A 27,178-nucleotide genomic window follows, 5' to 3' on the forward strand; every position below is an offset into this window, starting at 1 on the left:
TGTTAGGCTCTGATGTGGAGTGAAGCCTAGCAGGCTGGAAAAACACTGAAGCCTGAACTTCGGATAATGAACAGAGGATGCTGACTTTTAGGCCTAAACTCCAGATTGCTGAACACAGTGAAGAATCAAATGCTGCTCACAGAAACCACAGAATATGAGAAATACAGTCAGGTTCATGACACACAAAATATAGACATGCTGCATATCATATAATTTAATCAGCAGAAGCTGTTTGTGCGCCCTATTGCACTACATTGCATCTAAGACGCATTTTCGGTGCAAAAGACTGAAAAAAAAATGCTTGTCGCTACTGAGTCCCACTATGGCATGGCGTGACTTGCAGGGCTGTTTAGCTTGACTGCAGCAAGGATGTAAGAGGACACATCTATGGGGTAATTCAGAGTTGATTGCAGCAGCAAATTTGTTAGCAGTTGGGCAAAACCATGTGCACTGCAGGTGGGGCAGATATAACATTTGCAGAGAGATTTAGATTTGGGTGGGTTATCTTGTTTCTGTGCAGGGTAAATACTGGCTGCTTTATTTTTACACTGCGATTTAGATTTCAGTTTGAACACACCACACCCAATTCTAACTCTCTCTGCACATGTTATATCTCCCCCCCCCCTCCGCAGTGCACATGGTTTTGTCTAACTGCTAACAAATTTGCTGCTGCGTTCAGCTCTGAATTAGGCCCTATATCAGCCAATATCTGTGGAATATCATTTATTAAATTTCTGTTAGAATCTATTTAATTTAGATGTAATAAATATTTTTTTATTTTTTTTTATTTTAAAGTCATTATTGTAATTTGGTAAACCTATAAATCTCTTGCTTGTATATTTGATCTTTTTTATTAAGATGACTAAACAATGTCTGCAAGAGTTATACCCATATTCAGTAAATAATAGTGCAGCACCTACTATTCAAATAGTACTTTATTAAGGGTTTACACACTCATATGACATTGAAGTTTCTTCTTTGTGTTATATGTATACAGGTCTTGCCAGAGCCAAGTCTGTACCAACCAAAACGTACTCCAATGAAGTGGTGACATTATGGTACCGGCCACCCGATGTGCTGCTAGGATCTACAGAATATAGCACACCAATAGACATGTGGTGAGTGAAAGAGGAATCAAGTATTGGTTCAGTCATTCTTAGGATCTATTGGACCAAGGATGTAGCCAATAGTAGAGTGTTATGAAAGATAATTTCTAACAATATACTACAAGTCACATTTTCAGGAGTATAAACCAAAATGAAATCCATTGCATCAACTTTATGGGGTATATTCAATTAGGGTCGGATCCATTCCGACATGCATTTGTCGGAATGGATCCGATAACCCCTATCCAATCTCATCTCAATTCGACATTTAAAAAGTCGAATTGAGATGAAGGACCCAGAGAAGGAGAGGGGGGGGGGGGGGGGAGCCACGGGGGACAGCCGCCGGCAGCCAGAGGAGATCAGCACTACAGTAGCGCTGCAGGAGGATGTCACACAGCTGCCCGACCTCACGGCAGTGTCCACCTGGCTCCAGCAAGCATGACCTCACTTGCTGGAGCCAGGTGGACGCTGCCGTGAGCGGCGCGGCTGTGAGACATCCTGCTGCAGTGCTGTGCTGTAGCGCTGATCTCCCCTGTATGCCCACGGCTGTCCCCCGTCTCCCCGCGGCTCCCCCCCCCCTTCCCTCTCCTCTTCTGGGTCCCACATCTCAGTCCGACATTTTTTTATGTCAGACTGAGATGGTCGGAAACAGGGCCAAATCCTGTCGAATTTGGCCCCGTCTCACTCAAAAGTACGTGAAATGGCAGCTATACCGCCGATTCACGTACTATTCGACAAGTCGAATTCCCAGACTTGTCGAAAAAAACAGCTGGGATTGAATAGGTCGAATCACTATTCGACCTTAAAAAGTCGAAAACTGCCGTCTTTTTGACAGACTGCAGTTTTCATCCCTAATTGAATATATCCCTATGGCTTCATCCCGTATATGTTTCAGTATGGCACTTTTGTGTTATAGAGAATAGAGAATAAAATAAACTCTGATCTAAAGGCTTTGGTAAAAACACATAAAAGTATGTATATAAAAAACAACAACTTTGTATGAAGGTGAATAAATGTATTAAAGGATAATATCACAAATAAAAATATCTCCTTCAGGTTCAGTAATCACATGATGCAACAGTTCCCAACATCTTGCCCGTGCCTGCTTCTTCTCAGCTCAGTGGAAGTCTGGTCTCTCACTGGTCCTTCCAACCCAGTCATTTTTCTTTGGCAGGCGGTTGTCTTAATCAACATGCTGCCAGCAAGAGTGGAAACATGCAAAATATTGGGAGACGCATTGGCTATAGCACACTAAATCCCAGTTCTGTTAGCTTTTTAAAATAGATTTTTCTTAAACCCTGTATTATATAAGATAGAAGTATATGTTCTACTACATGTTTCAGTTTCTTGGAATCAAAACTCAATAAACCAGTACATGCAGGTGCACACGTTAAGCACTAGGGCAATATCTATATACAGTATACTTCATTAAAGATGGATATGTCAAAATCTGTGCATTAACATAAATTCTATAATCTATCTACTAAGACAAACAAGGGGGCAAATGTATTAAGCCTGAAGAAGTGATAAAGCAGTGATAAATAAGTGATAAGTGGAAGGTGATAACGCACCAGCCAATCAGCTCCTAAAAGGCCAGTACTCACCGGCAGATCTGGGGAGAGATGTGTTCTGAGCGAACCGCTCAGCACACATCTTTCCCCCCGCTCAGCAGAGCGCGATGTGTGCTGAGCGATGCAGGGGGAGACGGGGGGGCGCTCACTTCACCCAGCGGGTGAAGTGAGCGACCTGCTAGATTGGCCTGCATGCAGGCTCAATCTAGCACCAGCGATAGCGATGCGCGCTATCGCTGTGAGGGGTACACACGGAGTGATCGCTGCTTAAAATCTAAGCAATCTGGTCAGATTGCTTAGATTTTAAGCAGCGATTGCTCCGTGAGTACCCCCCTTAACTGTCATTTTTCAAACCCGTAATGGTTGCCTGGTGCATTATCACCTTCCACTTATCACTTCTTTATCACTGCTTTATCACTTCTCCAGTGCATTACATCTGTCCCAAGGTTTTTGGGGGTGATTCAGACCTGATCACTGGACTACTAACTTTGCTGTCCTGCGTGCGAAAACGCACAGCAGAGATCAGGTCTGAATCACCCCCTTAATGCACATGTTGTGCCCATCTGCCACAGCAACTGATTTGAATTAAATAATAGCACGTGAAAAATTCTGAAAACCAGAAACTTTATTTTCACCTTTAACAGCTGCCTTTTCCAAAAAGCTATATATGTGTAGCAGTACTTAGATGCTGCCAGTACATCCGCATGGATAGTAAAACTTATCTAACGCTATGTACTGTGTATTCAAATGGGTATAACGGGACACTTTATGGATTAAAGTACTTCTGTATAACCCGCCTGTATAATACAATGCAGCAATCGGAGTGGTAGGTAGTTCAATATGTGAATACACCCAGTTGTGATGAATGGATCAGATCTCTCTGGTGGGTCTATATGCATACAGTAGTATATCAATGGAAGGGAAATACTACTGTATGCAATGCATACAGATGCACCAGAGAGATCTGATAGAGTACTATACACAGTGTTATTTTTGTAGGAAAATAGGTTCAGGAACTCCTGTGGGTGGGCGGAGCTGTGGGTAATATGGGAGGAGCTACAGTGGGGGGACCTTTGCAAGAATAAAGAATTTGCACCGCGCGTGGCTTTGTTGCAAGGGGCATGGCCTTGCAGGAAAAGACTACCTTATACCCAGAGGCACATGTTATATCTGCCTCCCCTGCAGTGCACATGGTTTTGCCCAACTGCTAACAAAAATCCTGCTGCGATCAACTCAGAATTACCCCCTATATGTATGGTGCTCAGTGAAGAGAAATATATGAACTTTCTGTAGTTATCAAAAACATAAACAAAGCTTGCTCTCTCTCTCTCTCTCTCTCTATATATATATATATATATATATACATATACACATACATACACACACACACACACACACACACACACACACACACACTATTCACAAGTAAGTTCAAGTTTCCTATTGTTAAACGCTGCGAGTATTGTACATAAACTAAATGTGCGTGCTTCCAGGTGGTAAAAGAATCTGAGTGACTAAGAGAGTAAGTGATTTGGTGTATACATGTTGTAATAGTTTGTTCTCATGTAGGGGAGTTGGCTGCATCTTGTATGAAATGTCCACTGGGCGACCCATGTTTCCTGGTTCTACAGTAAAAGAGGAGCTGCACTTAATCTTTAGACTACTTGGTGAGTCTGCAGTATTTTATCCTTCCACAAGGTGGTGATCAAGGACTTTATCTCGTTTAAGGACCTGTTCGAGAGATGCATATGAATTTAAGACCTGATTCGCATACGCAGCCAGATCTGCATCCATCTCCTCACATGCTGGGGGTCGCCCAGCACAGGTCAAGGCCACCCAGCATGTGTAGCGCCGCCTCGCGATGTGTCCATAATTAAATTGCGGACGCATCAAACTAAGGTTTAATCCCTAACAGTGCAACATAGCTACACTGTCAGTGGCCTGCAGCCATTTTTTTATAGTCGGAGTGGCTGCATGTGACTTCACGCAGGAGCCCCAAAAACTCTCCTGGACCGCCCTCATTTGGCCCACCACCACCCACCTCCCCAAAACAAAAAACCTGATGCGCCGCTGCCCCGCAAACGTCTGCCGCTGTCAATCACACTGCGCCCACAGTGTGCAAGGTCGGGCATGTGCACTGCAGCCAGTGCACATGCCCAGACCACCCGAATGCAGCCGCTGTGTACAGACGCGGAGCTGCATTTAGATCTCAATGACCCCCTTAGACCATATATGTGTAAAAACTGTCGCTATAAATGAATTAACAGCAACAAAATATGTTTTACCTTGCCTCAATAGGAACACCGACAGAGGAAACATGGTCTGGAATATCATCTAATAAAGAGTTTAAGGCGTATGGCTTTCCGCAGTACCGTTCACAACCGTTGAAAAGCCACACACCACGGTAAGTCATGGAGAACACTAATGGGAGATGTATTAAACCTTGGAGAGAGATACAGTGGATAAGTTACCTATAGCACCCAGTCAGCTTGTAGCTGTCATTTATCTAGGACAGTCTATGAAATGACAGAAGCTGAGGTTGCTATTGGTAACTTTTCCACTTTACATCTCTGGAAGGTGTGATACATCTCCCCATATTATTCTACCAGGTCTAGTGCACCCCATATTGTTCTACAAGGTGTAGTGCAGTGCAAAATACAGTGCAGAGATTGTTATTATCCTTGATATGGCGCCACAAGGGTTCCGCAGCGCCCAATTACAGAGTACATAAACAAATGATCAAAACAGAAAAACAGCAACTTACAGTTGAAGACAATATAGGGCAAGTACAGGGTAAATAAACATAGCTACATCAGCAGATGACACTGAGATAAGTATCAGGTGGCAGAGGACTGCTGGATGTGGTACAGTTGAAGATTATTAAAGTAAGAAAAAGGATAAGCACATGAAGGAAGAGGGCCCTGCTCGTGAGAGCTTACATTCTAAAGGGGAGGGGTAGACAGACAGGGGTGACACAGATGTGGTACATAGAGAGCGTGGAGCAGAGGGTTAGGATGAGATTTGGCTGTGTTTGTAGAACAGAGGGTTAGGATGAGATTTGACTGGGTTTGGTGAAGAAGTGGGTCTTGAGAGCCCATTTGAAGTTTTGTAGAGAGGTGGAGAGTCTGAGGGGGAGAGCAGAGCCGGCCCTAACCAATATGATGCCCTAGGCAAGATTTTGGCTGGTGCCTCCTAGCACGCCGCTAGTTCCACCTCTGACCCCGCGCCCCTTTCCCAGCACCATCACCCCTCACACATAGCAGTCCCGATTTTGGTGCTCCTACCCACTATATTTTAAATAGGAACAGTGCGCACATTTGGTGCACAGCTCAAAAAGGGACATGTTCTTACTGGGAAGAGGCATGGCCACACAATAATACACCCAATTCAAATTACGCCACACAGTACTGCATCTTTATTCACATTTTATCATGTGATAGCATCCCTTATTCACGTTACATTACACAATAGTACCACTTTACCTTATGAGCCTAATTCAAGGTTGATTGCAAAATAACATTTTCCCCTAATGGGCAAAACCATGTGCATTGCAGGTGGGACAGATTTAACATGTACAGAGAGATTTAGATTTGGGTTGGTTATATTGCTAATGTTGAGCGCCTTTTTGGATGAAAATGCTTCTCATTTGCATTACTATGTGGCTAGGATGCACAAGCAGCTTCTGCTGATTAAAATTATATGTGGCATGCCTATATTATGTGTGCGATTTTTACTGTATCTGCATACGAAATGCTACGTTACACTGATTTCCAGAAATAACGTAGCATTTCATATGCAGCTACAGCCACAGTCACACACAGAATATAGGCATGCCACATATAATTTTAATCAGCAGAAGCTGCTTGTGCCCCATGGCATACCAAATGCCCTAGGCATTTGCCTAGTTTACCTATGCCTAGGGCCGGCTCTGGGGGAGAGGTAGGGAATTCCAGAGAAATGGAGCATCACATTAAAAATCTTGGAGGTAGGAGTGGGAGGAAGTAATCAGTAGGCAGGAGAGTCCACATGCATTAACAGAGTGAAGAGGACAGGCGGGAGTGTAAAGGGAGATAAGGTCAGAGATGTAAATGGGAGAGGAGTGGGTGAGGGCTTTGTGAGTGTGAGAAGCTTGAAATAGATTCTGAAAGGGAAGGGGAGCCAGTGAAGGTTTTGTAAGAGAGGAGAGGTGGACGTAGTGTGTTTGATGAGGAAAATGAGCTGGGCAGCAGCACTGAGGATACATTGGAGTGGAGAGAGGTATTTGTCAGGAATGTCAGTCAGGAGGAGATTACAGTAGTCCAGTCTGGAGATGACCAGTGAGTGGATAAGAGTCTTAGTAGCATCCTGGGTCAGAAAGGGTCTGATCCTAGAAATATTTGTTAGATGAAAACGGCAGGTGTGTGAGAGGTGCTGAATGTGTGGTTTGAAGGAGAGGGAGGAGTCAAGGATTACTCCAAGACAGCGCACTTGGGGACTAGAGGAGATAGTAGTGCCATCAATAGATAATGAGATTGTTGGAGGTGAGGTTATGCAGGAGGGAGGGAAGATGATCAGCTTGGTTTTAGACATGTTAAGTTTAAGAAAGCGCTGGGACATCCAAACAGAGATAGCAGAGAGACAGTTGGAGATAGGAGTGAGGAGAGCAGGGGAGAGGTCCGGAGAGGAAAGATAGATTTGAGTGTCATCAGCGTAGAGATGATATTGGAAATCAAAAGAGCTAATGAGCTTACCCAGTGAGGACGTAAAGAGATAGAAAAGAAGAGGACCAAGGACAGAACTTTGGGGTACACCTACAGTTAGTGGAAGTGAAGGGAGGTGGCGTCATGAGAGGAGACCGAGAATGAACAGTCAGAGAGGTAGGAAGACAGCCAAGAGAGAGCAGTATCACACAGACCAATGGAGTGAAGGATTTGCAGTAGGAGAGGGTGGTCTACAGTGTCAAAAGCAGCAGAGAGATCAAGAAGAATAAATAGAGAGTAGTGGCCGTTAGATTTAGCAACATGGAGGACATTCCAGACTTTTGTAAGGGCAGTTTCAGTGGAGTGGAGAGGACGGAAGCCAGACTGGAATGAGTCAAGCGTGAGTGTGAGGAAAGAAAGGAAGTAAGGTGGTTGTAGACCAGAAGCTTAAGGAGTTTGGAGGCAAAATGGAGAAGAGAGATGGGTCGGTAGTTGGAGAGAGTGTTTGGATCAAGGGCAGGTTTTTTAAGAATAGGAGAGATGAGTGCATGCTTGAAGGCAGAGGGGACCGTGCCTGATGAGAGATATACATTTACATATACTGTACCTTCACACAGGTGTACTATGTTTGGCCGGCTGATGGGATCCCGGTGCCCAGCATACCGGCGACGGGATCCTGAGTGCCGGAATGCCAGCAGCAGGGTGAGCGCAAAAGAGCCGCTTGCGCGCTTGCTGCGCTCCCCACGCTGCAGGCACGGTGTCGCATTTATTCTCCCTCCAAGGGTGTCATGGACACCCCAAGAGGGAGAATAGTTGTCGGTATACCAGCGGTCGGGATCCGGCGCCGGTATGCTGAGCTGGGTGCCACAAGTCATTGTTTTTTGGGGGGACAATTTGGTGGCATTTGGTTTATTTTTCTCCATTTATTATTTTGCATTGTTCACTACTATTTTATTAATTGCTGCTTTAAATTGACTCCTGTGACAGCTACTATTATTGGTAAGAGAGGGGATTAAGTAACATTCACATTTATCCCCTTTAACTAAGCCTGTTACATATCTATTAAAGTATATTTCACTCATTAATCTCTATTTTATCTCTTCATTGTCTTCCTGTTAAGACTTCATTTGTGACCATTGTTGTGACACAACCATACTATATCTGTGTGTACTGACACACTGCTTTGGGTCAACAGTTTTAAACAAGAACATATGACTGATTTATGGATTTAATATGAGAAAGGATAGAATAGAAGGCAGACTAGACTTGTGTCTAGCCTAGGCACATGAAAGAGAAGACTCTGCTATACTTACTCCTGCTCCAGCTGCGCCATGTGATTGATAATGTCTGCTTCTGTATATGGCACTACCTGCCTAGTATGCCTATGCCGTTTATTCATTTACATTGTTTATGTTTTTGGTGATAAGGCTATTGAGATCCCGTGACTAGGGATAAAGTACATTGACTTGTCTGACAGTAGGCTTATCTTCCGTGTTGTACGTATTCAGAAACATATGCATTTACTTGCACCTGCTTATTATTAACAATGGGATCTTTTGTGTAATGTTTCAGGCTGGATTCTGAGGGGATTGATTTATTGAACAGCCTCTTGTTGGTGAGTGTTTCATGTTATATTGGGAATAAGGCAATGCCTATGAGGGAAGCCACATCTTGATGTACTTCATTTACAGACATGGACAGATTTGTTGGTATCTTTACAGGTCATTGAAACAAAGTTTCATTCTTCCTGAAAAGTGATTAAATTAAAAGCTATTGACTCATGTATACCTGTATGACTTTGCTATGTCATAGAATAAAGCAAAGAATACGTGAAAATGCAAATTATTGCTTATTCTCCGACCTAAGATATTCTAAAATGTCCTGGACAGATTTGTTGCCAATTCTTAGAAAAGTAATAGACAATTATATTATACAGGTTGAGTATCCCATATCCAAATATTCCAAAATACGGACTTTTTTGAGTGAGAGTGAGATAGTGAAACTTTTGTTTTTTGATGGCTCAATGTACACAAACTTGTATTAAAAATATTGTATTAAATGACCTTCAGGCTGTGTGTATAAGGTGTATATGAAACATAAATGAATTGTGTGAATGAGGACACACACTTTGTTAAGGCACAAAGTTATAAAAAATATTGGCTAAAATGACCTTCAGGCTGTGTGTATAAGGTGTATATAAAACATAAATGCATTCTGTGCTTAGACTTAGGTCCCATCTCCATAATATCTCATTATAGTATGCAATTATTCCAAAATACGGAAAAATCCGATATCCAAAATTCCTCTGGTCCCAAGCATTTTGGATAAGGGATACTCAACCTGTAGTGATATTTCAAACAAATTGCTTTCTTGAATTAGCAACACATACAGTATGTCTTCAATTTTCTAATCAGTGATTCAGCCTATTCAAATGGAGAAAATAAGCCACTCTACTGCTTGGTGCCATGGTATGCACCACACTGATCCAGGACCAGAGATAGCAAAGGATTGCATTTTCTAAGGAGATCACAAAGAAAATTATAGACAAGCATTTTATGGTTAAGGGCTATAAGACCGTTCCTGTGACTACAGTTGCAAATATTATTAAGACTTTTAAAGTTCATGGGACTGTAGCCAACCTCTCTGGATGTGGACACACAAGGAAAATAGACCCCAGATTAAACAGAAGGATTGTGAGAATGGTAAAAAAATAAAAAAGGGCCAAGATAAACTTCCATAGAGATACAAGCTGAACTCCAAGGTCAAGGTATGTCAGTGTCTGTCGTACCATCCGGCACTTTTTGAGTGACAATGGGCTACATGGAAAAAGACCCTGAAGGACTCCATTTTAGAAAAAAAAAAAAAAAAAAACATAAAAAAAATCCAGCATATTGACACAGTGCTTCTGGGAGAATGTCCTTTGAGCACAAGGGTCAGAAACTTTTTGGCAATTCACATTAGCTCTATGGGCCTAATTCTGAGTTGATCGCAGCAGCAATTTTGTTAGCAGTTGGGCAAAACCATGTGCACTTCAGGAGGGGCAGATATAACATGTGCAGAGAGAGTTAGATTTGGGTGGGGTGTATTCAAACTGAAATCTAAATTGCAGTGTAAAAATAAAGCAGCCAGTATTTACCCTACACAGAAACAAAATAACCCACCAAATCTAACCCTCTCTGCAAATGTTATATCTGCCCCCCCTGCAGTGCACATGGGGGTAATTCCAAGTTGATCACAGCAGGATTTTCTCTGACGTCCTAGTGGATGCTGAAGACTCCGTAAGGACCATGGGGAATAGACGGCTCCGCAGGAGACTGGGCACATCTAAAGAAAGCTTTAGGACTATCTGGTGTGCACTGGCTCCTCCCCCTATGACCCTCCTCCAAGCCTCAGTTAGATTTCTGTGCCCGGCTGAGCTGGATGCACACTAGGGGCTCTCCTGAGCTCCTAGAAAGAAAGTATAGTTTAGGTTTTTTATTTTACAGTGAGACCTGCTGGCAACAGGCTCACTGCAGCGAGGGACTAAGGGGAGAAGAAGCGAACCTACCTAAGTGGTGGTAGCTTGGGCTTCTTAGGCTACTGGACATCATTAGCTCCAGAGGGATCGAACACAGGACCCGACCTCGTCGTCCGTTCCCGGAGCCGCGCCGCCGTCCCCCTTACAGAGCCAGAAGCAAGAAGGTCCGGAAAATCGGCGGCTGAAGACTTCTGTCTTCTCCAAGGTAGCGCACAGCACTGCAGCTGTGCGCCATTGCTCCTCATGCACACCACACACTGCGGTCACTGATGGGTGCAGGGCGCTGGGGGGGGGGCGCCCTGAGCAGCAATATTAACACCTTGGCTGGCAAACTAACACCATATATAACCCCAGAGGCTATATAGGTGTATATTAACCCCTGCCAGATATATTAAAATAGCGGGAGAAAGCCAGACGAAAAAGGGGCGGAGCCAACTCCCTCAGCACACTGGCGCCATTTTCCCTCACAGTTTCGCTGGAGGAATCGCTCCCTGGCTCTCCCCTGCAGTCCTGCACTACAGAAAGGGTTAAAAACAGATGGGGGGCACAAAATTAGGCGCAGTATAGAATATATATGCAGCTATAAGGGAAAACACTCTCTATAGGTGATATCCCTGTGATATATAGCGCTCTGGTGTGTGCTGGCATACTCTCCCTCTGTCTCCCCAAAGGGCTTTGTGGGGTCCTGTCCTCTGTCAGAGCATTCCCTGTGTGTGTGCTGTGTGTCGGTACTGCTGTGTCGACATGTATGATGAGGATAATGATGTGGAGGCGGAGCAAATGCCTGTGAATGGGATGTCACCCCTTGCGGGGTCGACACCGGTGTGGATGGACTTATGGAAGGAATTACGTGACAGTGTCAACTCCTTACATAAAAGGTTTGACGACATAGGACAGCCGGCTACTCAGCTTGTGCCTGTCCAAGCGTCTCAAATGTCATTAGGGGCTCTAAGACGCCCGCTACTTTAGATGGCAGACACAGATGTTGACACGGATACCGACTCCAGTGTCGACGACGATGAGACTAGCGTACCTTCCAATAGGGCCACCCGTTACATGATTGAGGCAATGAAAAATGTATTACACATTTCTGATAATACCCCAGGTACCACAAAAAAGGGGTATTATGTTTGGTGAGAGAAAACTACCAGTAGTTTTTCCTGCATCTGAGGAATTGATATGAGGTGTGTGAGGAAGCGTGGACTTCCCCCGATAAGAAATTGATAATTTCTAAGCAGCGTACCCTTTTCCGCCAGAGGATAGGTCACGTTGGGAAATACCCCCTAGGGTAGAAAAAGCGGTTACACGCTTATTAAAAAAGGTGGCACTACCGTCACGGATACGGCCGCCCTAAAGGACCTGCTGATAGAAAGCAGAAAACTACCCTTAAAGCTATATACACACACACGGGCATTATATTGAGACCTGCTATTGCCTCGGCATGGATGTGCAGTGCGGCAGCTGCGTGGTCAGATTCCCTGTCGGATAATATTTATACTATAGATAGGGACAATATTTTGCTGAAAATAGAGCATATAAAAGACGCTGTCTTATACATGCGTGATGCACAGAGGGATATTTGCCGACTGGCATCACAAATAAGCGCTATGTAAAACCATTGCCGCCAGGCGGGGGTTATGGACTCGGCAATGGTCGGGCGATGCCGATTCAAAACGGCACACGGAAGTTTGCCCTATAGGAGGGTGGAACTGTTTGGGGATGGTTTTTCAGACCTCGTTTCCACAGCTACGGCTAGGAAATCAAAACTTTTGCCACAAGCTACCCCACAGCAAAAGAAAGCACTGTATTATCAGGTACAGTCCCTTCGGTCCCAGAAAAGTAGAGGACTAGAGGCTCGTCTTTTCTGCCAAGAGGAAAAGGTAGAGGGAAAAAGCTGCAGCACACAGCTAGTTCCCAAGAGCAGAAGTCCTCCCCTGCGTCCGGTAAGTCCACAGCATGACGCTGGGGCTGCTCAGGCGGACCCGGGTACGGTGGGGGCCCGTCTCAGAAATTTCAGCGCACAGTGGGCTCTCTCACAGGTGGATCCCTGGGTTCTTCAATCAGTATCTCAGGGGTACAGGCTGGAATTCGAGACGTCTCCCCCCCGCCGTTTCCTAAAATCTGCCGTACCGGCAACTCCCTCTGCCAGGGAGGCAGTGTTGGTGGCTGTCCAAAAACTGTATTCACAGCAAGTGATTATCAAGGTACCCCTCCTTCAACAGGAAATGGGTTACTATTCCACAATGTTTGTGGTACCGAAACCGGACGGTTCGGTGAGACCCATCTTAAATTTAAAATCCTTGAACACATATAACAAAAGATTCAAGTTCAAGATGGAATCGCTCAGGGCGATTATTGCGAACCTGGACGAGGGGGATTACAGGGTCTCTCTGGACATCAAGGATGCTTACCTACATGTCCCCATTTACCCTCCTCACCAGGAGTACCTCAGGGTTGTGGTACAGGACTGTCACTATCAGTTCCAGACGCTGCCGTTTGGATTATCCACGGCACCGAGGGTCTTTACCAGGGTAATGACCGAAATGATGATACTCCTTCGCAAGAAGGGAGTTTTAATTATCCCGTACTTGGACGATCTCCTGATAAGGGCAAGGTCCAAGGAGCAGTTGGTAGTGGGGGTAGCACTTTCTCGGGAAGTGCTGCAACAGCACGGCTGGATTCTCAATATTCCAAAGTCACAGCTGGTCCCGACGACACGTCTTCTGTTCCTGGGAATGATTCTGGAAACAGACCAGAAAAAAGTGTTTCTTCCAGTGGAAAAAGCCGAGGAGTTGTCATCTCTAGTCAGAAACCTCCTAAGACCGGGACAGGTGTCGGTACATCAATGCACACGAGTCCTGGGAAAAATGGTAGCTTCGTACAAAAAAATTCCATTCGGAAAGTTCCACGCAAGGATTTTCCAGTGGGACCTGTTGGACAAATGGTCCGGGTCCCATCTCCAGATACAGCAGCGGATAACCCGGTCGGCAAGAACCAGGGTGTCGCTGCGGTGGTGGCTGCAAAGGGCTCATCTACTAGAGGGCCGCAGATTCGGAATACAGGACTGGGTCCTAGTAAACACGGATGCCAGCCTTCGGGGCTGGGGTGCAGTCACACAGGGAGTAAAATTCCAAGGACTGTGGTCCAAACAGGAGATTTCACTTCACATAAATTTTCTGGAGCTAAGAGCCCTTTACAAGGCCGTAAGCCAAACAAGGCCCCTGCTTCAAAACCAGCCGTACTGATCCAATCAGACAACATCACGGCGCTCGCCCATGTAAACAGGCAGGGCGGCACAAGAAGCAGGAGGGCAATGGCAGAAGCCACAAGGATTCCCCGTTGGGCGGAAAATCACGTGGTAGCACTGGCAGCAGTGTTCATTCCGGGAGTGGACAACTGGGAAGCAGACTTCCGCAGCAGACTCCACCCGGGAGAATAGGGACTTCATCCAGAAGTCTTCCAAATGCTGGTAAACCGTTGGGAAAGACCACAGGTGGACATGCTGGCGTCCCGCCTCAATAAAAAAGATATTGCGCCAGGTCAAGGGAACCTCAGGCGATCGCTGTGGACGCTCTAGTGACACCGCGGGTGTACCAGTCGGTTTATGTGTTCCCTCCTCTCCCTCTCATACCCAAGGTACTGAGGATAATAAGAAAAAATAAGAATTTACTTACCGATAATTCTATTTCTCGTAGTCCGTAGTGGATGCTGGGGACTCCGTCAGGACCATGGGGATTAGCGGCTCCGCAGGAGACAGGGCACAAAAGTAAAAGCTTTAGGATCAGGTGGTGTGCACTGGCTCCTCCCCCTATGACCCTCCTCCAAGCCTCAGTTAGGATACAGTGCCCGGACGAGCGTACACAATAAGGAAGGATTTTGAATCCCGGGTAAGACTCATACCAGCCACACCAATCACACTGTACAACCTGTGATCTGAACCCAGTTAACAGCATGATAACAGCAGAGCCTCTGAAAAGATGGCTCACAACAATAATAACCCGATTTTTGTAACAATAACTATGTACAAGTATTGCAGACAATCCGCACTTGGGATGGGCGCCCAGCATCCACTACGGACTACGAGAAATAGAATTATCGGTAAGTAAATTCTTATTTTCTCTGACGTCCTAAGTGGATGCTGGGGACTCCGTCAGGACCATGGGGATTATACCAAAGCTCCCAAACGGGCGGGAAAGTGCGGATGACTCTGCAGCACCGAATGAGAGAACTCCAGGTCCTCCTCAGTCAGGGTGTGCCCCTGACCAAGTATCAGCTCGGCAAAGTTGTAAAGCCGAGACCCCTCGGGCAGCCGCCCAAGATGAGCCCACCTTCCTTGTGGAATGGGCATTTACATATTTTGGCTGTGGCAGGCCTGCCACAGAATGTGCAAGCTGAATTGTACTACACATCCAACTAGCAATCGTCTGCTTAGAAGCAAGGGCACCCAGTTTGTTGGGTGCATACAGGATAACAGCAAGTCAGTTTTCCTGACTCCAGCCGTCCTGGAAACTATTTTTTCAGGGCCCTGACAACATCTAGCAACTTGGAGTCCTCCAAGTCCCTAGTAGCCGCAGGTACCACAATAACTGGTTCGGGTGAAACACTGACACCACCTTAGGGAGAAACTGGGGATGAGTCCGCAGCTCTGCCCTGTCCGAATGGACAATCAGATATGGGCTTTTTTGAGACAAACGCCGCCAATTCTGACACTCGCCTGGCCGAGGCCAGGGCCAACAGCATGGTCACTTTCCCTGTGAGATATTTCAAATCCACAGATTTGAGCGGTTTAAACCAATGTGATTTTAGGAATCCCAGAACTACGTTGAGATCCCACAGTGCCACTGGAGGCACAAAAAGGGGGTTGTATATGCAGTACTCCCTTGACAAACTTCTGGACTTCAGGAACTGAAGCCAATTCTTTCTGGAAGAAAATCGACAGGGCCGAAATTTGAACCTTAATGGACCCCAATTTGAGGCCCATAGACACTCCTGTTTGCAGGAAATGCAGGAAACGACCGAGTTGAATTTTCTTCATGGGGCCTTCCTGGCCTCACACCACGCAACATATTTTCGCCACCTGTGGTGATAATGTTGTGCGGTCACCTCCTTCCTGGCTTTGACCAGGGTAGGAATGACCTCTTCCGGAATGCCTTTTTCCCTTAGGATCCGGCGTTCAACCGCGATGCCGTCAAACGCAGCCGCGGTAAGTCTTGGAACAGACATGGTACTTGCTGAAGCAAGTCCCTTCTTAGCGGCAGAGGCCATGAGTCCTCTGTGAGCATCTCTTGAAGTTCCGGGTACCAAGTCCTTCTTGGCCAATCCGGAGCCACGAGTATAGTTCTTACTCCTCTACGTCTTAAAATTCTCAATACCTTGGGTATGAGAAGCAGAGGAGGGAAGACATACACCGACTGGTACACCCACGGTGTTACCAGAACGTCCACAGCTATTGCCTGAGGGTCTTTTGACCTGGCGCAATACTTGTCCAGTTTTTTGTTCAGGCGGGACGCCATCATGTCCACCTTTGGTCTTTTCCAACGGTTCACAATCATGTGGAAGACTTCCCGATGAAGTCCCCACTCTCCCGGGTGGAGGTTGTGCCTGCTGAGGAAGTCTGCTTCCCAGTTGTCCACTCCCGGAATGAACACTGCTGGCAGTGCTATCACATGATTTTCCGCCCAGCGAAAAATCCTTGCAGTTTCTGCCATTGCCCTCCTGCTTCTTGTGCCGCCCTGTCTGTTTACGTGGGCGACTGCCGTGATGTTGTCCCACTGGATCAATACCGGCTGACCTTGAAGCAGAGGTCTTGCGAAGCTTAGAGCATTGTAAATTGCCCTTAGCTCCAGTATATTTATGTGGAGAAAAATCTCCAGACTTGATCACACTCCCTGGAAATTTTTTCCCTGTGTGACTGCTCCCCAGCCTCTCAGGCTGGCCTCCGTGGACACCAGCATCCAATCCTGAATGCCGAATCTGCGGCCCTCTAGAAGATGAGCACTCTGTAACCACCACAGGAGAGACACCCTTGTCCTTGGAGATAGGGTTATCCGCTGATGCATCTGAAAATGCGATCCGAACCATTTGTCCAGCAGATCCCACTGAAAAGTTCTTGCGTGGAATCTGCCGAATGGAATCGCTTCGTAATAAGCCACCATTTTTCCCAGAACTCTTGTGCAATGATGCACTGACACTTTTCCTGGTTTTAGGAGGTTCCTGACTAGCTCGGATAACTCCCTGGCTTTCTCCTCCGGGAGAAACACCTTTTTCTGGACTGTGTCCAGAACCATCCCTAGGAACAGCAGACGTGTCGTCGGAAACGGCTGCGATTTTGGATATTTAGAATCCACCCGTGCTGTCGTAGAACTACTTGAGATAGTGCTACTCCGACTTCCAACTGTTTACTAGACCTTGCCCTTATCAGGAGATCGTCCAAGTAAGGGATAATTAAGACGCCTTTTCTTTGAAGAAGAATCATCATTTCGGCCATTACTTTGGTAAAGACCCGGGGTGCCGTGGACAATCCAAACGGCAGCGTCTGAAACTGATAGTGACAGTTCCGTACCACGAACCTGAGGTACCCTTGGTGAGAAGGGCAATTTGGGACATGGAGGTAAGCATCCTTGATGTCCAGGGACACCATATAGTCCCCTTCTTCCTGGTTCGCTATCACTGCTCTGAGTGACTCCATCTTGATTTGAACCTTTGTATGTAAGTGTTCAAAGATTTCTCATTTAGAATAGGTCACACCGAGCCGTCTGGCTTCAGTACCACAATATAGTGTGGAATAATACCCCTTTCCTTGTTGTAGGAGGGGTACTTTGATTATCACCTGCTGGGAATACAGCTTGTGAATTGTTTCCAATACTGCCTCCCTGTCGGAGGAAGACGTTGGTAAAGCAGACATCAGGAGCCTGCGAGGGGGAGACGTCTCGAATTTCCAGTCTGTACCCCTGGGATACTACTTGTAGGATCCAGGGGTCCACTTGCGAGTGAGCCCACTACGCGCTGAAACTCTTGAGACGACCCCCCACCGCACTTGAGTCCGTTTGTACGGCCCCAGCGTCATGCTGAGGACTTGGCAGAAGCTGTGGAGGGCTTCTGTTCCTGGGAATGGGCTGCCTGCTGCAGTCTTCTTCCCTTTCCTCTATCCCTGGGCAGATATGACTGGCCTTTTGCCCGCTTGCCCTTATGGGGACGAAGGGACTGAGGCTGAAAAGACGGTGTCTTTTTCTGCTGAGATGTGATTTGGGGTAAAAAAGGTGGATTTTCCAGCTGTTGCCGAGGCCACCAGGTCCGATGGACCGACCCCAAATAACTCCTCCCCTTTATACGGCAATACTTCCATGTGCCGTTTGGAATCTGCATCACCTGACCACTGTCGTGTCCATAAACATCTTCTGGCAGATATGGACATCGCACTTACTCTTGATGCCAGAGTGCAAATATCCCTCTGTGCATCTCGCATATATAGAAATGCATCCTTTAAATGCTCTATAGTCAATAAAATACTGTCCCTGTCAAGGGTATCAATATTTTCAGTCAGGGAATCCGACCAAGCCACCCCAGCGCTGCACATCCAGGCTGAGGCGATCGCTGGTCGCAGTATAACACCAGTATGTGTGTATATACCTTTTTAGGATATTTTCCAGCCTCTCAGCTGGCTCCTTGAGGGCGGCCCTATCTGGAGACGGTACCGCCACTTGTTTTGATAAGCGTGTGAGCGCCTTATCCACCCTAAAGGGTGTTTCCCAACGCGCCCTAACTTCTGGCGGGAAAGGGTATACCGCCAATAATTTTCTATCGGGGGAAACCCACGCATCATCACACACTTCATTTAATTTATCTGATTCAGGAAAAACTACAGGTAGTTTTTTCACACCCCACATAATACCCTTCTTGTGGTACTTGTAGTATCAGAAATATGTAACACCTCCTTCATTGCCCTTAACATGTAACGTGTGGCCCTAAAGGAAAATACGTTTGTGTCTTCACCGTCGACACTGGAGTCAGTGTCCGTGTCTGTGTCTGTGTCGACCGACTGAGGTAAATGAGCGTTTTACAGCCCCTGACGGTGTTTGAAACGCCTGGACAGGTACTAATTTGTTTGCCGGCCGTCTCATGTCGTCAACCGACCTTGCAGCGTGTTGACATTATCACGTAATTCCTTAAATAAGCCATCCATTCCGGTGTCGACTCCCTAGAGAGTGACATCACCATTTCAGGCAATTGCTCCGCCTCCTCACCAACATCGTCCTCATACATGTCGACACACACGTACCGACACACAGCACACACACAGGGAATGCTCTGATAGAGGACAGGACCCCACTAGCCCTTTGGGGAGACAGAGGGAGAGTTTGCCAGCACACACCAAAAACGCTATAATTATACAGGGACAACCTTTATATAAGTGTTTTTCCCTTATAGCATTTTAATATATATATATACATATCGCCAAATAAGTGCCCCCTCTCTCTGTTTTAACCCTGTTTCTGTAGTGCAGTGCAGGGGAGAGCCTGGGAGCCTTCCCACCAGCATTTCTGTGAGGGAAAATGGCGCTGTGTGCTGAGGAGAATAGGCCCCGCCCCCTTTTCGGCGGGCTTCTTCTCCCGTTTTTCTGAGACCTGGCAGGGGTTAAATACATCCATATAGCCCCCAGGGGCTATATGTGATGTATTTTTAGCCAGAATAAGGTACTATCATTGCTGCCCAGGGCGCCCCCCCCAGCGCCCTGCACCCTCAGTGACCGCTGCTATGAAGTGTGCTGACAACAATGGCGCACAGCTGCAGTGCTGTGCGCTACCTTATGAAGACTGAAGAGTCTTCTGCCGCCGTTTCTGGACCTCTTCACTTTTCGGCATCTGCAAGGGGGGTCGGCGGCGCGGCTCCGGGACGAACCCCAGGGTGAGACCTGTGTTCCGACTCCCTCTGGAGCTAATGGTGTCCAGTAGCCTAAGAAGCCAATCCATCCTGCACGCAGGTGAGTTCACTTCTCTCCCCTAAGTCCCTCGTAGCAGTGAGCCTGTTGCCAGCAGGACTCACTGAAAATAAAAAACCTAAGAAACTTTTACTCTAAGCAGCTCTTTAGGAGAGCCACCTAGATTGCACCCTTCTCGGCCGGGCACAAAAATCTAACTGAGGCTTGGAGGAGGGTCATAGGGGGAGGAGCCAGTGCACACCACCTGATCCTAAAGCTTTTACTTTTGTGCCCTGTCTCCTGCGGAGCCGCTAATCCCCATGGTCCTGACGGAGTCCCCAGCATCCACTTAGGACGTCAGAGAAAGAGGAGTAAGAACTATACTCATTGTTCCGGATTGGCCAAGAAGGGCTTGGTACCCGGAACTTCAAGAAATGATTTCAGAGGACCCATGGCCTCTGCCACTCAGACAGGATCTGCTGCAGCAGGGGCCCTGTCTGTTCCAAGACTTACCGCGGCTGCGTTGACGGCATGGCGGTTGAACACCGGATCCTGAGTGAAAAAGGCATTCCGGAGGAAGTCATTCCTACCCTGATCAAAGCCAGGAAGGATGGCAGCCTGAAGTTCAGACGTTGTAAGGGAGTGCTGCATATTCAGCCCCTTTTTTGTGCCCCCAGTGGCACCTTGGGTTCTCAATGTGGTTTTGGAGTTCCTGGAATCACATTGGTTTGAGCCACTTAAAACCGTGGATTTGAAATATCTCACATGGAAAGTGGTCATGTGTTGGCTCTGGCTTCGGCCAGGCATGTGTCAGAATGGGCGGCTTTGTCATGAAAAAGCCCTTACCTGACTTTCCATATGGATAGGGCAGAGTTGAGGACTCGTCCTCACCTTCTCCCGAAGGTGGTATCAGGTTTTCACTTGAACCAACCTATTGTGGTGCCTGCGGCTACTAGCGACTTGGAGGATTCTTAGTTACTGGACGTAGTCAGGGCCCTGAAAATGTATATTTCCAGGACGGCTGGAGTCAGGAAAACTGACTCGCTGTTTATCCTGGATGCACCCAACAAGCTGGGTGCTCCTGCTTCTAAGCAGACTATAGCGCGCTGGATTTGTAGCACTATTCAGCTTGCGCATTCTGCGGTGGGACTACCGCAGCCTAAATCTGTAAAAGCCCATTCCACAAGGAAGGTGGGCTCATCTTGGGCGGCTGCCCGAGGGGTCTCGGCTTTACAACTTGGCCGAGCTGCTACTTGGTCAGGGGCAAACACGTTTGCTAAATTCTACAAATTTGATACCCTGGCTGAGCAGGACCTTGAGTTCTCTCATTCGGTGCTGCAGAGTCATCCGCACTCTCCCGCCCGTTTGGGAGCTTTGGTATAATCCCCATGGTCCTTACGGAGTCCCCAGCATCCACTAGGACGTCATAGAAAATAAGATTTTACTCACCGGTAAATCTATTTCTCGTAGTCCGTAGTGGATGCTGGGCGCCCATCCCAAGTGCGGATTGTCTGCAATACTTGTAAATAGTTATTGTTACAAAAATCGGGTTGTTATTGCGAACCATCTATTCAGAGGTTCCATTGTTATCATACTGTTAACCGGGGTTCCTATCACGAGTTATATGGTGTGGCTGGTATTGTGTCAGCTCTTCCGGGCACAGTGTCCTAACTGAGGCTTGGAGGAGGGTCATAGGGGGAGGAGCCAGTGCACACCAGATAGTCCTAAAGCTTTCTTTAGATGTGCCCAGTCTCCTGCGGAGCCGTCTATTCCCCATGGTCCTTACGGAGTCCCCAGCATCCACTACGGACTACGAGAAATAGATTTACCGGTGAGTAAAATCTTATTTTTGTTAGCAATTGGGCAAAACCATGTGCACTGCAGGGGAGGCAGATATAACATGTGCAGAGAGAGTTAGATTTGGGTGGGGTGTGTTCAATCTGCAATCTAAATTGCAGTGTAAAAATAAAGCAGCCAGTATTTACCCTGCACAGAAACAAAATAACTCACCCAAATCTAACTCTTTCTGCACATGTTATATCTGCCTCCCCTGCAGTGCACATGGTTTTGCCCAATTGCTAAAAAAAATCCTGCTGCGATCAACTTGGAATTACCCCCATGGTTTTGCCCAACTGCTAACAAAAAAAAGAAATTAGCTGTAAAAGAAAAGGACACCATACCTACTGTGAAACATAGAGGGGGCTTGGCTATATGTTGGGGCTGTTTTGCTGCATCTGGCACATGGTGCCTTGAATCTGTGCAGAGTACAATGAAATATCAAGACTATCATTGCATCCTGGAGTGAAACATACATAGTATCAGAGTCAGAAAGATCTATCTCAGTCGCTGGTCATAGGTCCCCCAACAGGACAATGACCCAAACACGCAGCTGAAAGCACCCAAGAATGGATAAAAAAAGAACATTGGACTCTTCTGAAAAACCTTCTATGAGCGCTGATCTGAATCAAAGGTCTATGGAAAGAGCTGAAACATGCAGTCTGCAAAAGGCACCCATTAAACCTGAGACAGCTGGAGCAGTTTGCTATGGAAAATTGGGCCAAACTACCTGCTAATAGATACAGAAGTCTCACTGAGAGCTACAGAAATCCCTTGATTGCAGTGATTGCCTCTAAAGTTGTGCGACAGAACATTAGGTTAAGGGTCCCATCATTTTTGTTCATGCCATTCTCATTTGTTTAATTATTTAAAATAAGACTAGAGGGTAAGTGGCACTGACAGGTCCTAAATAAAAAATACAGTCTAGGTGCAGGACACCATCTCTGTCTCTGGGCTTGAGTGCCAGCACATTGTGTGTGTGTGTGTGTGTGTGTGTGTGTGTGTGTGTGTGTGTGTGTGTGTGTGTGTGTGTGTGTGTGTGTGTGTGTGTGTGTGTGTGTGTGTGTGTGTATATATATATATATATTCCTTTTTTTTTTAAAAAAATTGGCGTGCAGCACTCGCTGTATAATGTAGTCAAAGAGCCGGTGCCTTCCCTGGATACCCCGTGGAAGGGGTCCTATGTGTGTCTATTCTGTGGCGGCACTCGGAAAAATAAAAGCACACCAAAGTACTGCTTACATTAAGCAGTAGTTCGGTCTGTTTTTACTTTTGTTTTTCTGAATGCTGCCGCAGAATCTACACACACACATATATATATATATATATATATATATATATATATACACAATCACATACAGTATATACTAACAAACTCCTATTTTGCACAGATATCAGCATGAGTGGTATCAGTTCCGGACAACATCCATTAATATGTGGTAACTCCATCCTTATGGCCCTTCCGGTAGCCAGTTCTGTCATTTCTAATACAAAGAGAAAGCAGAGGCTCACACTGGTGAAGTACATTTAAAATACTCACATAGATAAATGTGATATCCCTCAATATCAGACAAAGCACTTGTTATAACAAAGAACAGTGGACTGCAAGATCCATCCACATTTCCTGGCACCACTGGCGTGCGTACTGCGCTCCAAGCCTCGTTTCCGGGTTATGCGGCGTCACTACGTCAGCATCTCTGTCCGTCCCAAACAAACAAGTTTCGTAAGTGGATGACTTTGTCAGTGTGTGTGTATGTATACATACACACAGTAGTATAATGGACACCTTAGTTCCCGCCTCTCTCGACTTAGCCCCACCCATAACCCCCTTCCCACGCAGTTCTGTAAAACCCACCCCTTGCTGCTTCATTTAGCTATTAGATTACTGAAAAACAGTGGAATAGACATCAAGGGGCTTCTATTATGTCCCTTACTGCGTAAGATCTTCGACAGCAAGTATTACTGAGTAGGGCACTTTTGGGTATAGTAATCTGTGGGATCCAGTGGCGGCTCCAGAGGTGAGGCTACAGCGCAGTCCAAACCTCAAATAGGGCAGCCACACCAACTCCCACCAACTGTCATCCCAAAGTGACTCACTGGCAGTTGGTGTGACTCCCCTACTTGAAATTTGGACTGCGCTGTAGCCCCATCTCTGGAGCCGCCACTGATGGGGTCAGTATTTCTAATAATCAATGTGTGGCAAGCAATGCTGTCAAAATCAACTGAAGGTGTATGCTGCTGCTATTATCAGTGTGTGGAAAGCAATACTGATATAAGAAGTTTGTGCTAGAATTATAAATAGACTCTCTTCAACCAAGCATTATAATTGTTACCATATACAGGTTGAGTATCCCATATCCAAATATTCCGAAATACGGACTTTTTTGAGTGAGAGTGAGATAGTGAATCCTTTGTTTTTTGATGGCTCAGTGTACACAAACTTTGTTTAATACACAAAGTTATTACAAATATTGTATTAAATGACCTTCAGGCTGTGTGTATAAGGTGTATATGAAACATAAATGAGTTGTGTGAATGTACACACACTTTGTTTAATGCACAAAGTTATAAAAAATATTGGCTAAAATGACCTTCAGGCTGTGTGTATAAGGTGTATATAAAATATAAATGCATTCTGTGCTTAGATTTAGGTTCCATCACCATGATATTTCATTATGGTATGCAATTATTACAAAATACGGAAAAATCCCATATCCAAAATACCTCTGGTCCCAAGCATTTTGGATAAGGGATACTCAACCTGTATAAGATGTTAATAATGATCCGCTATTAAATATATACGCTTTGTAGTAATCTACATGCTGACTAAATGTAATAATGTAATAGGGTACGAGAAGCTGGTGGTGTAAGAATTTGTGCGAGAATGCCCATTTTTAAATCAGCAATAATTTACAAGGCAAAACCAGGTTGGTTTTGCCTTGTCAGTGTTTGCCGCTTTAAAACTCACGCACCTCCTCCTTCTTACACCCTATTACATGTAACCTATTATGTCTCATAATTACCAAATGAAATGCTACTGGTGCTGTATTATTAATGTGTGATGAGAATGGCAGGTATAATGAATTTCATACTAGCAGTCTCGTAATAATTGTTTTCAAAATGTTACGTTTGTTTCATTTCATTATAAGGATTTTGCAATATTGCACACTTTAGGATGTTGCTTGTCATTAATGACATTTAAACCCATATGTTTGACAACTAACTAGATCTTGTGACAAAGGGCACTTGTAACGTCTGTTTTATCTTATCAGTATGAGGACAAGAAGAGGATATCTGCAGAGGCAGGCCTCAGACACCCCTACTTCAAAACTCTTGGAGACAGAATAATCACTCTGCCAGACAGTAAGTAACTCTGTATTTATGGCGTATGCTAGTGACACATACTGTAGACATAAAGGTTTAATATTGTTTACCTTACGCTGTGTAGCTGTGTGTGTACATAGCCAATGTTCTCTCTTTCCCTGTCACATTATATGACATCAAAACATCTCTCATGTAGATACCTCAATCTTCACTCTGAAGGAGATTCAACTTCAGAAAGACCCCGGTCACCGCGGCTCCATCTTCCACCAAACAGGTATAGTGAAACAGTTTGCTATGGATATATTTTTGTTTTTTTGTGCATGTTTATAGGACTGTACTAAGGGCACTGACTTGTTACAGGGAATGGTTAGAGATGCATAGAAATGTTAATGCATACTCTTAAACAATTCTAGCATCCATAGAAAATTGTTCTATGCAATACTTTGGTACTGACGTGCATAAGTGACATTGAAACTGCTCCTGCTTGTTTATATTCCATAAAAATGCCCACCACAACTTTCATAAACAAAAATTCCTTCATATAGCTATGAAAAACATGCATTAATGGATGACAGAATACATTTGCATATACACATTTCTCCAGTAATATCACCTTATCACCTTTCTTCTACAGGTCGTGGAAAGACCAGACGACAGAGCATATTTTAGACCATTGGACATTGTCTGACTTCTATCCTCCACTGCCAGAGACTCCTGCAGTAATCCATAGCTTTGAATATTAACCTGCTCGTCTGCAGTGAGCCCTTTACCATATGTACTGTTATGTGGGTATCAAAGATAGGTACAGGGACCAAGCAAGAGTAAAATGTGGGGTCTTGCTTGCTTGCCCATAAGCCCCTCTTAGTATACGAGAGATTAACAGAAACGTTTTCTAAATTTATTATACTTGTTGTATTTGCTCCTGTTATTTTAACATGCAAATCATATTTTGCTACAGTATATGAGAGGCGTAGCTGCTAGTATGCACTGTACTTGCAGTTCTCCTGTCACACATTCCATACTACATGGTTAAGGAAATCCTTTGTATTTACAAATCCTCGGAGGAAAGAGTTTATTGTAGTACTTTCTAAGTATATTACTGCACTCTGATCCAGGCACCTACTTTATAGTATGGTATTTTCATACCATTGGCCACTAGAGGAATGGTCACACCCACACTGACACTTGTCCAGGGGCATAAATACAACTTTGTGGGTCCTATAACAAAATTTAAACTGGCACCCCCAGCTTCTAGAGAGACACCTCTCTCTTCAGCACTCCACTGTAGAGGGCATGCCCCATGTGCTAATGTACTGTACACTGCTGGAGAGCCCCCTGTGTTATTTTGCTTCAGTCCTTCTATGTATTATTAGTGTGCATTATTTTAGGCAGTGTGCACTGCAGTCATGTGGTTACATAGGTGGGAAGGGGTGACCCCGGTGGATACTTCATAAATATATATATATTTGTTTGACTTTTAGCTCCTCCAGCCCTCTCAATATACTTTTTATTTTTTTAATTATTTTTTTTAGAATTCAGTGCAACAGCCGCCATTTGTATGTGTGTGTGTGTATATATATATATATATATATATAGATAGATAGATAGATAGATAGATAGATATGTATGTGTATACTATATATATATATATATATATATATATATATATTTATTTGTTTTTTGTCTGTTTTATCTTCTCCTCTCTTCTTCATATATACTGTCTTAATGAATTTGTGGGTTTATATACTCAACCACCCCCCTTTAAGCAGAATATAGAGGGTAGAGAGGGCAAACCCCACACAGTTGTTAGGCACTACTCTAAAGTCTCAATACTATATATAATTAACAAAATAAATTTTTTACATAGAAAGTGCTTTTATTTCTAACTTTAGGTGATTATTCAGATTACTTAGCCTGGCATTTTCTTATCCTATAAAGTGTGATTGGTATATAATGTAACTAAAATACTCAAACATGGCGAACCTGGGCACACAGAGAAGTCAGCCCAATCCTATTCACTAAATAGCTGCCCAATCAGATATAAAATAGAGGTAAATGAGAAGGAGAGTAAAGGATCAAAGGTGACAACAACAATCACACTAGGAAATATACAATCCAAATTATACAATAAATCATATAATAAAAATTATACAACCCATGTGGTCCTTATCGTCTGTAATGGAGCCAAATTTCTTCCTCATAGTTTATCCAAAAGGGACCATATAATG

General features: G+C 45.1%; 1 protein-coding gene across 4 annotated transcripts in view; it reads left to right on the forward strand.

Annotated features, from left to right (window-relative positions):
• The window catches only part of CDK18 (cyclin dependent kinase 18), a 330,987-nt gene extending 304,563 nt beyond the window's left edge, over positions 1-26,424 (forward strand). For all 4 annotated transcript variants that reach the window (XM_063955137.1, XM_063955136.1, XM_063955138.1 and 1 more), the window contains 7 exons: positions 998-1,118; positions 4,247-4,344; positions 4,976-5,081; positions 8,929-8,971; positions 24,899-24,989; positions 25,147-25,224; positions 25,585-26,424. In XM_063955137.1, coding sequence (XP_063811207.1) covers positions 998-1,118; positions 4,247-4,344; positions 4,976-5,081; positions 8,929-8,971; positions 24,899-24,989; positions 25,147-25,224; positions 25,585-25,619 — 572 coding nt within the window. In that variant the 3' untranslated portion in view covers positions 25,620-26,424. The remainder of the gene's footprint in view (positions 1-997; positions 1,119-4,246; positions 4,345-4,975; positions 5,082-8,928; positions 8,972-24,898; positions 24,990-25,146; positions 25,225-25,584) is intronic.
• The last annotated feature ends 754 nt before the right edge of the window (positions 26,425-27,178 follow it).

This window comes from Pseudophryne corroboree, chromosome 2 (assembly GCF_028390025.1).
Source record: "Pseudophryne corroboree isolate aPseCor3 chromosome 2, aPseCor3.hap2, whole genome shotgun sequence".
Classification (NCBI taxonomy): domain Eukaryota; kingdom Metazoa; phylum Chordata; class Amphibia; order Anura; family Myobatrachidae; genus Pseudophryne; species Pseudophryne corroboree.